This window comes from Acinonyx jubatus, chromosome B4, assembly GCF_027475565.1.
Source record: "Acinonyx jubatus isolate Ajub_Pintada_27869175 chromosome B4, VMU_Ajub_asm_v1.0, whole genome shotgun sequence".
Classification (NCBI taxonomy): Eukaryota; Metazoa; Chordata; class Mammalia; order Carnivora; family Felidae; genus Acinonyx; species Acinonyx jubatus.
In genome coordinates, this window is record NC_069387.1 from 87,749,278 (window position 1) to 87,763,819 (window position 14,542).

Genomic DNA, 14,542 nt, shown 5'->3' on the forward strand with positions numbered 1-14,542 from the left:
CCAATAGTTCATTTTTGCTTTTAATTCCCTTGCCTTTGGAGATGTGTCGAGTAAGAAATTGCTGTGGCTGAGGTCACAGAGGTTGTTTCCTACTTTCTCCTCTAGTGTTTTGATGGTTTCCTGCCTCACATTCAGGTCTTTCATCCATTTTGAGTTTATTTTTGTGAATGGTGTAAGAAAGTGGTCTAGTTTCATTCTTCTGCATGTTGCTTCCAGTTCTCCCAGCACCATTTGCTAAAGAGACAGTCTTTTTTCCAGTGGATACACTTTCCTGCTTTGTCAAAGATTAGTTGGCCATACATTTGTGGGTCCAATTCTGGGTTCTCTGTTCTATTCCATTGGTCTGTGTGTCTGTTTTTGTGCCAATACCATACTGTCTTGATGATTACAGCTTTGTAGAAGAGGCTAAAGTCTGGGATTGTGAAGCCTCCTGCTTTGGTTTTCTTCTTCAATATTACTTTGGCTATTCGGGGCCTTTTGTATTTTGTGTTTATGGAGTTTTTTACATATATATTATCTCTTTGTACTATCAACTCTTTTACCTGTTGTCTCTATGTTATAACTAATGTAAGGCACTTCACAAAAAGATGTTTTAGGGGCACCTGGGTGGTTCAGTCGATTAAGCCTCTGACTGTAGATTTCAGCTCAGGTTTTGATCTCATGGTTCATGGGATCAAGCCATGCATCAGGCTCTGTTCTGGCAGCATGGAGCCTGCTTGGAATTACCTCCCTCCCTCTTTCTCTCTCTCTCCCTCTCTCTCTCTCTCTCTCTCTCTGTAAATAAATAAATAAGCTTTTAAAAAACACTTAAATTTTTTTTAAATGTGAAGAAATGCAAATATATCAATTTGCATTGAGAACTGTCATTGCCAAACAGACTAGATACGTACATTAACCTCACTCGTGCTTTCTCTCATTCACGTGGGCATCCTCCATAGGAGGCCAGATTAAGGAAGCTATGTGGTAGGCACCAAACCAGAACTGGTTAGATAATCCAAATGTTGAATGGCCTGGTCCTGATTCTCTTCACCTGATGTGTACATGGTGAAGCAGAGCCATTGTGTGCCGGCTTCCTGATGAGCCACGTTGCCACAGAAGTTACTTTGAGAACCCTTCGGGCAGTTTGTTTTCATCTCAGGTTTCTCACAACAGTAGTGTCTTCACATTTGCCTCATAACTGAGAATCATCAAGAGAGGCCATCTTCAGGCCTGTGGGAGACAACTCAAAAGACATGTCTTCATTTGCCCCAACCAGGAGCCACTCTTCATGTCTCAGTCATGCAGGAATGACTGTCTAGCCCTACAAGGGGGCTTTGGTTCGAGCTACAAGATTTGCTTGTCCTATGAATCTGCGACCAAACAGAATGAGCCTGTGCTCTTACCCCTTCAGTGTCATCAGCTGCTCCAGATATTACCAAATGTGCATCTCTGTTGGACCCTGTAGTAACCATTTTTTCCAGTTTCAGTAGTTGATGCTCTGATATCTCGGGGCCTTGCTCACCTTGGAGGAACTGCCACTCCCAAGGTTAGCCAATTTGTAGGAATAGTAAAGGTGATGCTTGCACGTCTGCCTTTTGTATGCTGAGCCGACTCGTCCAGACCCGTAACCCCAACCGCATCCTTTACGGGGCTTTCACGTTCAGGGTGACTCTTCCCCTTCCCTAGTGACAGCCAGGTGCCAGACAACTGTTCCCCAGAGCCCGCCAAACTTATTCAAACTAGCCAGTCCTAACCCGTTTACCCTGCCTTGCCCTTTCCTTCCCGTGGAAACCTATACCATTGCACGTACTTCCTCTCACTCCCTCTGCCTCCTCACTGACTGCAGTGCTTCCCCACGGACCCCACCCCACCCCACCCCATGTAGTAGCATGGCCCCCTCCTCTTGGGAAGTGTGGGAAACACACTATCTTTTCAGTAACAGTTAACCTCTGATCTGTTGGCCTCACCACAACAGAATAAAAATAGTCCATATTTAAAACACTTGTAAAAATAATGAAAAGAGTGGATGAAACCAGGCACATAAGGTTAAGCTCCTTGACGGGTAGTTGTTTTGGTTTTTATACCTACGTGATGCTTTCCCCCACGAATGACACAATTCGGTGTGCAGATGAGATTTCAGAAGAGCCAACTGGGGCAGGACATGACGTGCTGCCTGATAGAAGTTTCCATATTTGTTTCTAGACGCTTGCAAAGACTCCTTGTAACCTGTCAAGCACATGGGGCTTCAGGTGCTGTTTGCTGCACACCCCATCAGTCCTCTGAGCCCGCCTGCTAGTCGAGTCTTAGAATTTGGCTGTGGAAGGCTGTCAAATTTGCTCCCCTACCTCTCTCTTTTTTTTATATATATATGAAATTTATTGTCAAATTGGTTTCCATACAACACCCAGTGCTCATCTTTTTTTTTTTTTTAAATGAAATTTATACCCCCACCTCTCTTGATAGATTGGCGTAATGTCTTACAAATCTAGTCAGGCTTCCTCATATTCTTAGGATTTTGTTTCTAAACTGGCCTTTCTGAACTTTAATGAACCAAAAAGGTAATTCTTCCCAGACAGTTGGCAGCATAATGAAGGACTTGACCTGATTTTCAAGTGCAATGTACACCCTCATATAAGCCTTCCAATTAGGGAGTTAAAATAGGAATGTCTGAAGAAAATTCTTGGGACTGTTTTTCCCTGTATTCCATTCAGCACAGCTGAAGAAGCTGAGTCAGGCACTTCTGGCTCTCTTTGCTCTTAAGGAAGAGGAACAGAAGAAGTTCCCTGTCTGCACTACAGGGCAAGACGAGGCAGGGTCTAAATATAGCATGCAGAACACTGCATGTGTGTGTTAGAGACCCTAACTTAGCCACCAAGGCAAACAGACTGGAGATGGAGAGAGTCCAGAACAGAATAAGGGGTGCATCCTAATGCTCTACAAATACTTAAGTGATGAGACAGTTTGTTATAAAGAACTAATAATTCATATGAGCCTCTATCTACTGCCCTGAAAGAGCATTGAAACCAAACTCATTTTTTCACTTGTGACTCTGTTGATAGTTAACTTTTGCATAAACTAAAACCCCATTAATATCTGAGGAATATTGAAAAGATGCGATATTTTAGTTGTAAATAAAAATAATTATATTTACTTTCTCATACTGGGATTTGTCAAGAGCCCTAATTTTTATGACTCATTGTGTCTTCTGTGTGACCCGTAAGCAAGTGGAGTTTGTAACACTTGGCCAGATAGCTCACAATTTCATTTTTAAACAATCTAGCAAACAAATATCAAATACAGCATATAAGAAAAGAGTACTCTGAATGAATAGTTTGTATGGCTTTTGATCACATAAGTAAAAGTAAGTAAATGGGAAATGGGAAGAACTGTTTTCCCCATGGGTAGGGGTGGGGAGGGAACACAAGAATTCCTGTTTTGTAATTTTGATGTCACCTGTGGGGGTTTCATTCATTGTTTGATTTCTGCCATGCTCAGTAATTATATTCCCTTCCCTTAGGCCTCCAAATGTTCCCCCTAAGCCCCAGAAACACAGGAAGTCCAGACCCCGCTCACAGTATAATGCTAAGTTGTTTAATGGGGATTTGGAAACATTCGTCAAGGTACTGGCACCAGCCGTTTGGGTGGCTGATCTCCACGCTTCTTGCCTATAATGGTCTCAGCCTCTCGTAAGAAGAGGCAGGTCATTATGTCCAAGTCTGTCCTGGGGCTCTTTGCTTTCCCAGAAAATCAATATAATATTTCCTGAAGTCAGAGAGGAAAGAATATTTGGTTTGAGTGCCTTCAGAAGAGGAAATAAATGTGGGTAGTATTATGCTGGCAAAAGAGAAAGCCCTCTTTATTAAAATAAAAAAAAAAAAAGCCATAATTTGTGCAAAAAGGAAAAGAGCTACCTGATAAAATATTTTGGTCTTGTGTGTTTTTTATTTAATTTATTTAAATTCGACTTAGTTAACAGACAGTGTAAAATATTTACTCGCACAAATTAGATGGCACAAAATATATTTTTAAAGTACATCGTTAGGGTAGCTCTGAACAGCAAGAGTCTTGATTTCCCATGACTTGAGGAATTCATTATATTGGATAAATTGTAAGGCCCTGTGGTCTAGATCTTGTATCTCTGCTGTGTTTACTCTGTCTTCTTTTTCATCCTGTATTTCTGATAATGCTTCTAGCCGAGGACGAAGGAACTCGCACGCGAGACATCAGGTATAGTGCAAAGGGAGGCGAGGGCACAGCCTCTTTTGCTCTTGGTATCATTTTCAAACCATCATCATGCTTGGCTTTAATTAGATTTTTAAGGTCTTTAAAAGAACAATGTTTGCAGTTGGAAATTAGGTTTAAAAACAGGCTTCACTCTTTATAGATTCCTACCTATTTACTATCAAAAGGGATTACAGAAATCAAACACTGATTGAGGAAGAATTGTCTTCTCTAGCAAAACTGGATAAATAGTCTTTACATTACACACTTGTCAGTTGTACCAAATTCAAGTCAAGGGCTCTTGTTAAGGCAAACCAGTGTTAAATACCAAATGCACAGCAATACTGGATTGTGGACCCTCATGTAAATTAGACAAAAAAGAGAAGAGCTTTCTTTTTCGTGGCTAACATTTTACGACAGTTTCAGAAGACTAAACTTACATAGGAAACTACATCATTACTAACCTCCCCGATAATATGTTACAGATGGCTTAGTTTCTTTAAGACAGATCTTGTATCAAATATGTGCACTAATGGCTAAAAAAATGTGTGCATATGGCATGTACACATGGACAGATACATACATACATACATACACACACGTACACACAGAGATTAGAAACCTCTGGCTGCCTTAAAACTGGGCCCTTCACCTTGGCATTGAGAAGCCACCGGACAACCTAAATCACAATCACAAACCCACTGCCATAAGCCTCCAAAGAGCCTGATTGGCTCTAATGTAATATCAAATTCTTGTCACACTTGATTAGCTAGTTTCCCAGCCCGTGGCCTGTAAGCGGGGGCAAATGACATGGAGAGAAGGGCAGATGAGATGAGAGCGCTGAGATGTGCAGAGGAAGGATAGAGGAAAGCTCAAAGAGACAAGTGTGTGATCCCATGGCACTGGATAACACAGTCCAAGAATGACTGCTTAAGGTGATAGGACAACTCCCGTTACCTTTTTAAAGAGATTTTTTATTAAGAACAGTTAATAGAACCCGAATTTAGGTACTAAAGAAAGAGCAAACCATCTATTATGGGAAATTCACTTATGTGAGCCCCTTGGTGTCCCAGATGGCATGTAAAGAATCTTAGGTCTTAGCAGTAAAACAATGGATACAGAGATCTCTGTGCTTCTGGGACTTGCTCGATCAGTTGACGTCCCCACGATACCACCGTGAGACAACAAGAGCAAACCACTTTTCCTTTTTCCCATGGGAAAATTTGAGGCACAAAGGGATTTATTTGAATGATAGATGGAGCACAGCCCATTGTTTCACTTCTTATAAAATATTTTCTACCAACACGTTTGGCATCCATGAAATTAAATTAATACACACAGTTATCTTTTGACCACAAAATTCATTATATCAGAATACAGATGATCAGCACAAGATTAGCAATTACCTGAGTAAATGTGAAGGTGGAAATATTTTTGAATCATATAAAAACTTAAGACATTTTATGGAGAACTCTCTTTGTGCAAACATTTTTCTTTTAATAACATTTTATTCTTTGTTTATGCTTTTAATACTAAGTTCAGCAGAGGTGCAAACTAATGTTCTCCTTTTATCACTTGCCTTTAAATATTTGTTGTTCTTCTAGAGTACAGTGTTAAATGAATTGTTCATATAAGGGTTACTTCCCTTAAAGCACACATACCTTAAAGAAAAGTCCCCTCACATATTCAGTAAGTTTTGATGTAATTACATTGCTATTCTTGCGCCAACTAGTCACACTAAAAAGAGTTTTTATCCTTAAGGACCTTCTCTAAGAAATTAATAGAGTTTACATCCCTAAAACAATTTAACTAATCAGAGAAACTTAATGCAGGCTCCAGAAGTAATTGAAGCATTAACTGGTTTACACACTGATTAGATGGTCTTAAAACCTAAAATAAAACTATTCCTCGAGAAGTGTGTTACCCGTTTTAGGAATAATAGTTTAAATTGCTCAGCTGCATTGTCCCCAAGCCTTCCCCTTCTGGTTAGTGGGTTCTGAATTGTTCTAATGTATTAAGACAACCAAATTCTTCTTGTGTTTCAGAATAAAATTCCTCATGAATTAGTACCTGATGTCTGCTAATCATTTTGAATCTCCATGTTTCCTATAAAGATCTCATTCGTAAAAGAGCATAGTCTTTAAAAGTACACAGAAAATAACTCCACAGCCCGTAACCTTCTTTAACTACATGGAGTGCATGGCATTGATACATGTTTAACTGTGACCTCAGCAGCTCCTTGATCTCCTCTGTCATCCTGTACATGTTTTTAAAAAGTTCCAGGGTTCACATTTGTTCACTGACTGTAGAGTGAAGAATGCACTGACTGGATTACAAGAAGTGGGGAAAGAAGGCCAAAAAACTGCCCCTTCCTAAGAAAGCAAGATTTAATGGGATGTGCATTTGTGCAGTTTTTTCATAGTCCTTAAAACATGTAAAAATAACGATGAAAAATCGATGAGTAAGTTCTGATGCAGACCAAATAAATATATGACACATTATAATCATCTATAAAGCCATCCTCATATCCTGCATCTGGAAACATATAAGCTTTTTTTTTTTTTTTTTTAAATAACTGTTGTCATCCAAATGGTGGTGTACTCTCAGGGATGTCACAGAGAGGATCCCAAAATGGCTGAATGTTTGTGTTTGGTGACCAAGATGGCTGTAAGATGGCCACCTAAGATAGTCCTAAGATGCTATGGTTAGAATACAGAGAGTTGTTCTTAGGTCCATTAGATTAATTACTTCTAATAACCTTTAAAAAAAATGAATGATTCACATATTCACTTTGATGTGTGAGCCTAAATATAAGGAAAAGAGATGAATTAGCATTGACATCTCCAGATACAACAGAGTAGATTGAAACAGAATTACCTTAAATGCATTTAATTTGGTTTGCTCCAGAACTGAAATCTACCTTTGGTTAAATATAATTTGATTTTTGGCCTTTGTTGAGTATTTTAGAGGGGGGTATATTTGGAAATGATCATCTAAAAAGAGTAAAAATCACTCTTTAAGTAGGGTCAAACTGCGAGCTTTATTACTGTATGTGATTTATGCCTCTCTTTTGTGGTTAAGTGGTTTCCATCTCTTTACCCAGGACTCAGGACAGATTATCCCCCTCATTGTGGAAAGCTGTATTCGGTTCATCAATCTCTATGGTAAGCCCTAAACTATGGAATTCTTTTTTTTTTTTTAAGGTTTATTTAAGTGATCTCTACACCCAATGTGGGGCTCAACCTTACAACCCCCAGGTTAAGAGTCACGTGCTCCATCAACTGAGCCAGCCAAGCACCTCTGAAATTCTTATTTAAAAAAAAAATAATCACTGGAAATATTTCAGTGAATGTGCTTTCCGTTAAACATTTGATTACTGGGGAAAGGGGAACCTGGAGGCTGTGATGGAAATTTTTCATCCCCTTCCTCTTCTTTTCTCTTTAGGTCTTCAGCATCAGGGGATTTTCAGAGTGTCTGGTTCCCAGGTGGAAGTCAATGATATTAAAAATTCATTTGAGAGAGGTAATTGCCTGTGTATACCTACAAAGAAACCATGTTAAAAAAGCCATCATTTGCCGCAGAGTGAAGTGGCATGCTCATTCTGCGTATCTCCGGAACCTCTCATTTCATTTTGGATGTTGAGATAGGAAGCTTTTTGGAATAGCCGAGAAATGAAGGCAAAATCATAAAATTTTGTAATCAAGTATACAAAAACTTATGAGCTTTATATCCCAGTTTAGGACTGGCATTGGTAATCCTCAGCATGTGTCAAAGGTGGCACGTGAGAGGGTTCTAGAAGAATAGCCCGATAGCCCTGGGCCTACTTGGCAGGCGTTGGAGGTGACTCATCCCAGCTACATGTCTGTGTCCTTTGTCAGAAATGCTTTCCTCCCTCTTATTACCACCCCCAGACTCCTTCCCTGTGACCTTACGTTTGTTCATAATTGGCTTCAAATAAATCCTACTGAACTGTTAATCCACACATTATAATTAGCAAAGCCGTAGACGTTAGTGTTAGGCAGACCCAGAATCAAATCAGACTCTTTGATTTACTAATCATTTGATTTTGGTCAAGCTACTCATCTCTTCTTTAGGTCTCAGGTTCCTCATCTGCAAGATTCCAACTTGGTGTGGGGATGTGGTATAATCACTGCAAATGCCTAACTCGTTAGTGATGGCTCTTAGTTACTGATGCTCCCCAATTATGATGATTTGTGTCCTTGGACTCCTGGGTAAATCTGTACCTTCCTTCATCAGGCTAAACATGCAGAGTGGGGGTTATCATGGCCTGGAGACGAGGCTTCTCTCTCTCAGTCTCATTTCCTTTGTCACAGAGCCCTTGAAAGTTTGAAATCTTGGTGGAAGAGATCAACTTGGCTCCAGATTGTCTTTTCTGTTTTAAGTTCTCTGATACGATGTGTGGAGCAGAACAGCCTTCTCTCTCAGCAGCCACATGCTCCCAGGCTCTTCTATGAACCATGTTCAGCATAAGCTGAAGTGTCTAAAGCGTCACTTTCTGTGCCAGTTACCACAGGCAAAATGCTTTATTATTTTTCCTTGGAAATCCCCCTGGTATTTTGTTACTTGTTTGTGATCTCTTTGGGTGAGGCTTTCTCTCTGTGGGAAAGAAAAAAAAAATTGTGAATTTGTGTTCAATCATTTCCCAGAGAAAAAGGAATCCCAGGTCCCTGAAAATAAACTGCCCCAAGAGGCAAAAAAAAAAAAAAAAAAAAAAAAAAAGTTAAAACGCAGTGTACAATTTTTGTGAACTTCAGAACAGACCTGTGAATAAAAAATGGAGTTTGACTTAAGGCTGCATGTTATGTTGAGCTTCTCAAGAATTTTATCTCAGTTTAATTCTCAGGGACGTGGAATAGCCAGGCCAGTTATATAAATTTTAAAACTGCTTACCATAAAGAATGATATAATTTCGTATTTGGGATATATTTTTTAAATTTGTACTTTTTATACAAATCCCTCAGTACTAGTAAGGGTACATTTTCAAATTCCTCTATCAGATTTCAGAATCTCCCACTGCTGAAGGCAGCTTTCAAATGTGCCGTGAACAGCACCGTGCCACTGGGAAATGTTTATATAATTGTAGGCATTCACAATTAGGTGCATCCTATAATATTTCTGATATTGTATCTATATTGTGTCTTTTCCCAGTAGGATAAAAAACACAGAGTGTAGTATTTGAATTCATGCCAAGCTAAGATTAGATTTTAACTATAAGTCCCACAATATTTTATTTTAAGATATGGGTAACTTGTAAGGGATTATTTGGTAGCCTGAGATTTTTTAAAAAGCTTTATTTTAACCAACTATTTTTAGGTTAATCATGGGTTGGGATATCTAAACCAATTAGTTTAATTTTAGTACTATATAATCTTTCATAAAGTGAAATTAAAAGATACATGTATATATAGAAACATGTGTGAGTACAGAAATATATCTTTATTCAGAGGAAGAAAAAGAAGCACTGTGCATGTAACTGATTTTTTTTTTATATAGGTGAAAACCCTTTGGCTGATGACCAGAGTAACCATGATATTAACTCCGTTGCTGGCGTTCTAAAGCTGTATTTCCGTGGGCTGGAAAACCCCCTCTTTCCTAAGGAAAGATTCAACGATCTGATTTCTTGTATCAGTAAGTGGATTTTTTTTTTTTAAGTCTTTTTGCACCAGAATTGTTTCACTCACCAATTTCCTGGAAAGGCAGCGGCCCCTCTCCGCATATCCTCCCCTAACCACTACCCCTTGACCACCAGATTTTTGAGACCGTTTGTTTTCTTTCTGGATACGATGTGAGTCATCCTCCAGCTGTGGCCTCGCCCTGAGCTGAGTGGGTTTTGCTCCCGAACACCCACCCACAAGTTCCATACAGCCCGAGAGCGTCCCACTTAGTGACTGGAATAAAGCAGAAAGGCAGGTGCCAACCGACAGCTAAGGGAGAGGGGGAAGTTGTAACATGGAATGTAACTTCTTTTTGGCTCTTGGTTCTTGGTTTTCTCCACCAATCTTAAGAGTGGAGTAATTTACCCATCTTGGAACATTACGTCGAGGACTAAAGTAAAATGAGGTAAATGACCATCAGTACAGTGCAGAGACACCAGGTGGTAATTATCTGTCCGTGGGCATCCCCAGCTAATAGGCGAAGGTGCTGTGGGACTATGAATGATGTATCATACAACTGAGAATCATCAGCAGGTAAACAGCATTACTGTGTTACTCGGGCGGCAGAGGCGGGGTTGGGGGGGTGGGTTGACACTACAGGAAAGGTGAAAATAATGATGCCGGGAATTAAGTGTTAACCATACCGAGTTCTGTACATCTAAAAATGCATGTGGGGGCGCCTGGGTGGCTCAGTTGGTTAAGCGGCCGACTTCAGCTCAGGTCATGATCTCGCGGTCTGTGAGTTTGAGCTCCACGTCGGGCTCTGTGCTCACAGCTCAGAGCCTGGAGCCTGTTTCAGATTCTGTGTCTCCCTCTCTCTCTGCCCCTCCCCTGTTCATGCTCTGTCTCTCCCTGTCTCAAAAAGAAAACGTTAAAAAAAAATTTAATAAAAATAAAAATGCATGTGGCTTTTAATGTTTATCTCTTTTTGAGAGAGTGTGTGTGAGTGGAGAAGGAGCAGAGAGAGAGGGAGGATCCAAAGATGGGGGGCTCGAACTCATGAAACATGAGATCGTGACCTGAGCCCAAGTTGGAGGCTTAACCAACTGAGCCACCCAGGCGCCCCACAGGATGCCTTTTTAAAGCCCCAGTTCCCAGGCAAGGGTCTAGAGCTGATTCAAATCCCACAGTGAGGGCCTGCATAAGAATCAAGCTTGCCTCGGGGCGCCTGGGGTGGGAGGCTCAGTTAAATGTCCAACTCTTGGTTTGGCCTCAGGTCATGATCTCACAGTTCGTAGTTCAAGTTCAAGCCCAGCATCTGGGCTGTCAGCACGGAGGCTGCTTGGGATTCTCCTTCTCCGTCTCTCTCTGCCCCTCCCCTCCTCATGCGTGTGCTCGCTCGCGCGCTCTCTCTCTCTCTCTCTCAAAATTAATTAATTAAAAAAAAAATCAAGAAACCTTCTTACCCCACCTGCCCAACCCACCCTTTAGTTCGCCCCCCAGTCCTCAAGTCCTCCTACCATCAGAAACTCTCCCAGCTCATCCCTCCTTCCCCACTCCAGTGCCAGTGACTTGGCTTCCACTGGGACTGCTGGTAACAGTCTGCCAAGTGGAGTCAGTCCCTACTTCTAGATCCTGCCAACTCTTCCCTCCTACCCACCCCCTCCCCGTGTCATTCTGTCCTTCACACCATGGCTAGACCCCACAGGGCAGATTTGGTCGTATTGTTCCCACCACTCTCGTTTAAAACCTCTTTCAATATTTCCCACCAGAAGATGAGCTCCTTGGTGTGACCATTTCCTAGAACGGAGTCATTTCTCTATCTGGTCCCTTTCTGCTTGTCCACACTTCCCTCTGCCACCCCTGGGCTGTGTACTTCGTTTATCAACAGCAGCACACCACAAGCTGCAGCATTCTGGGCCATCGCCCATCTCCGTGCCTTTGCCCACGCCGTGTGGTCTGCTGTCCCTGGTAGCCATGTGACATCTGCTTGAAGGATTGCTGGCCCGGCACCCTTTCAGCATGTCGTCGTTCCCATACCCCCTCGCAGAAAATTAGTCCCTGTCTCCTCTACTAACGTTCCACTGTGTACATAGGTCTGTCGTTTTTCTTAATGCCCCACATTAACGTTTTTAACCCCTCCTTCTCTGTGCTACAGAGAAAATTCAGGGAAGAGGTTAAGAATGTAGGCTTTCAACTCAAATAGCCTGGGTTCAAATTGCTCACCAGCTATGTGACCTTAGGCAAGTTTCTTAAGCTCTCTGCATCCCAGATTCATGAGCTATAAAATAGGGAGAATAAGGGTGCCTGGGTGGCTCAGTCAGTTGAGCGCCTAACTCTTGATTTCAGCTCAGGTCACGATCTCACCGTATGTGAGATCGAGCCCCGTGTCAGACTCTGTGCTGACGGTGCGAAGCCTGCTTGGGATTCTCTCTCTGCTCCTCCCCAACTTGTGTGCTCGTGCTCTCTCTCTCTCTCTCAAAATAAGTAAACATTTCACAAAAATAAAACAGGGAGAACAGCAGACCACATATCACAGGGCTGAGAAGTAAATGAGCTTATCCATGTGAGATACCAGGAGGAGTGCCTAGCAAAGAGTATGTTCACTGAAATGCCTACAGTGAGCTGCACAGGCCTGCGAGGTCTTGACAGATTATTCAGTTTTGTAGCCCTAATGCTTGGCATCATTAATTCCAGGTACACAGTAAGTACATCACTCATAGTCGTTGAATGCCACCAAAATTTCACCGGAATTCTTCTGTCGGTATTCAGGCCTAAAATCCTGGCTCTTGTTGAGGATGAACTCACCAGGCGTAATTCTGTCTCCACCCCCACCTCACACAGCCTGATGTCTTGTGTGGGGTTCAGAACTGTGCCTTGTGTGTCCATTCCAAGGCCCTTACATAGCCTGAGTCACCACAGTAGGCCTATGACCCAGCTGGAAAGAACTCAAAAGGAAGTGTCACACTTCTGGAATTCTCCTTTGGCCTTGTTCAGAGACTTTCCTAATATCCTAGCCAGAAAGTTAAATCTGGAAAAATAATAAGCACTCTACAAGGCTCAGTGGTTTTCTAGGTACATACATCTTATCAACATACGTGTTTACATGTACCAGTGGGATAAAGTGCGTTGGACTGCCCTGTCAGTTAGTGTTGTAAAATCACTTCATACTTTCATTGAACAAAAAATATTATTGTGGTTATGAAAATCTGAACTGGGGCACCTGGGTGGCTCAGTCAGTTAAGCATCCAACTTCAGCTCAGGTCATGATCTCATGGTTTGTGGGTTCAAGCCCCGCGTTGGGCTCTGTGCTGACAGCTCGAAATCTGGAGCCTGCTTTGGATTCTATGTCTCCCTCTTTCTCTGCCCTTCTCTCTCTCCTCTCTCTCAAAAGTAAACATTAAAAAAAAAAAAAAAAAAAAAAAGGCAGGAGTCCCGGGTTTGAAGGTTGCTAAGGACGCTAGAGAGTGGCGATGCTGGTTAGTTACAGATTTAACTGTGCTAGTCATTTAGGTAGTACTGTCAATGTTACTTACTGTTAGTGCTAGAGTTACAAAGTTGCATAGGTATTGAGCAGTGTGTCCCAACCCTACTTTTCCCCAGAAGTCCTGTTATTTTTAGTGCACATTTTTGCAGAATAGGAGGTTTTTCAAGAACGTACAGTGGCACTGTTTGTAACAACCCCTTTTCTTCCAACATCTAATCTCTTAAAAAGGAGAGGATTTCTAGCTATTATTGATTTATCTCTAGGCAAGCATTTTTCTCATACCAGTGTGACCCTGATGTATATACCATGTTTTTTTTCTAGATTTTCAATCAGTTCTTTCAGAGTGGTATAATATGTCATTCATCATTATATCCTTTCACTGACATTACAGTTCTTGATCATCTGAACCATTGATTAATTGCCTGCAGTGTGCAAAACTTTCTAGGGATTCAAAGACTTGATTTTTGCCTTCAAGAGGTTTAAAAAAGTAGTAAGAGAGCTAAGGTATTTACAAATAAATGCAATCTAAGTTAGTATGTAATAGAAGCACAGAGAGAGAGAGAGAGATCTCATGTAGGTTGATCGTTTATATCCGTGTCATCTTCTCCTGGCATTGCTATAATTGGACTGATTTTTCCTACTAAAGTAATTTCATGTGGTATTTACTTTGTATAGAAAAATCTTCACTTTTCATCTTTTTTAAGAGTTTACATAGCTGTCTGGTTACCTACTACTTTTTGCTTATTTTTTGGAGAATTTGGGGGAAGATTTTTTTTTTTTTAATGGTGAGTTGTTATTGTGCCATTTCCATGTCCGTAAATACTACATTCCTTGGAAGCTTGCAAATATACGCGGTAAAAGAAAATTGGCATTAGCACACATGCACGCGCTCTTTTTAATGTGCACTATTCATTCCCCAATTCGCTGCATATTTCTTTTTAAAAATTACTTACCTGGATGAACACCTGGTAGACTCCAGTGCAATCTAAATTTGAAGTGACGTCCTTGGTAGTGTCTCAGTTTCTCACCGAGGATTGTTTTTGTTTGTTTTTTTTTTAAACCATGCACTTTGTGAATGGTTTTGTAAATGCTCCAGAGTGTGCCCACACATTCTGGGCAGCTCCTAGAATGGCCATAAACCATGGCCTTGAGATTCCCTAGGGCAGAAGTCCACAGGACTTGCCCTACAAGAGCTATTCAAGCAATTTGTGGTCTTTCCTGGCTGCCTCGGAGCTGGGAA

The 14,542-nt window shown here is 41.2% G+C and overlaps 1 protein-coding gene across 6 annotated transcripts in view; it reads left to right on the forward strand.

Annotated features, from left to right (window-relative positions):
* SRGAP1 (SLIT-ROBO Rho GTPase activating protein 1) overlaps positions 1–14,542 on the forward strand; it is a 279,251-nt gene that overhangs the window by 229,488 nt on the left and 35,221 nt on the right. For 4 of the 6 annotated variants that reach the window (XM_027071345.2, XM_053226451.1, XM_053226450.1 and 1 more), the window contains exons 12-15: positions 3,497–3,599; positions 7,304–7,364; positions 7,645–7,722; positions 9,715–9,849. In XM_027071345.2, coding sequence (XP_026927146.1) covers positions 3,497–3,599; positions 7,304–7,364; positions 7,645–7,722; positions 9,715–9,849 — 377 coding nt within the window. Of the gene's footprint in view, positions 1–3,496; positions 3,600–4,172; positions 4,207–7,303; positions 7,365–7,644; positions 7,723–9,714; positions 9,850–14,542 lie in introns of all 6 variants that reach the window. The other 2 variants (XM_027071346.2, XR_008300303.1) reach the window with 2 other exon arrangements.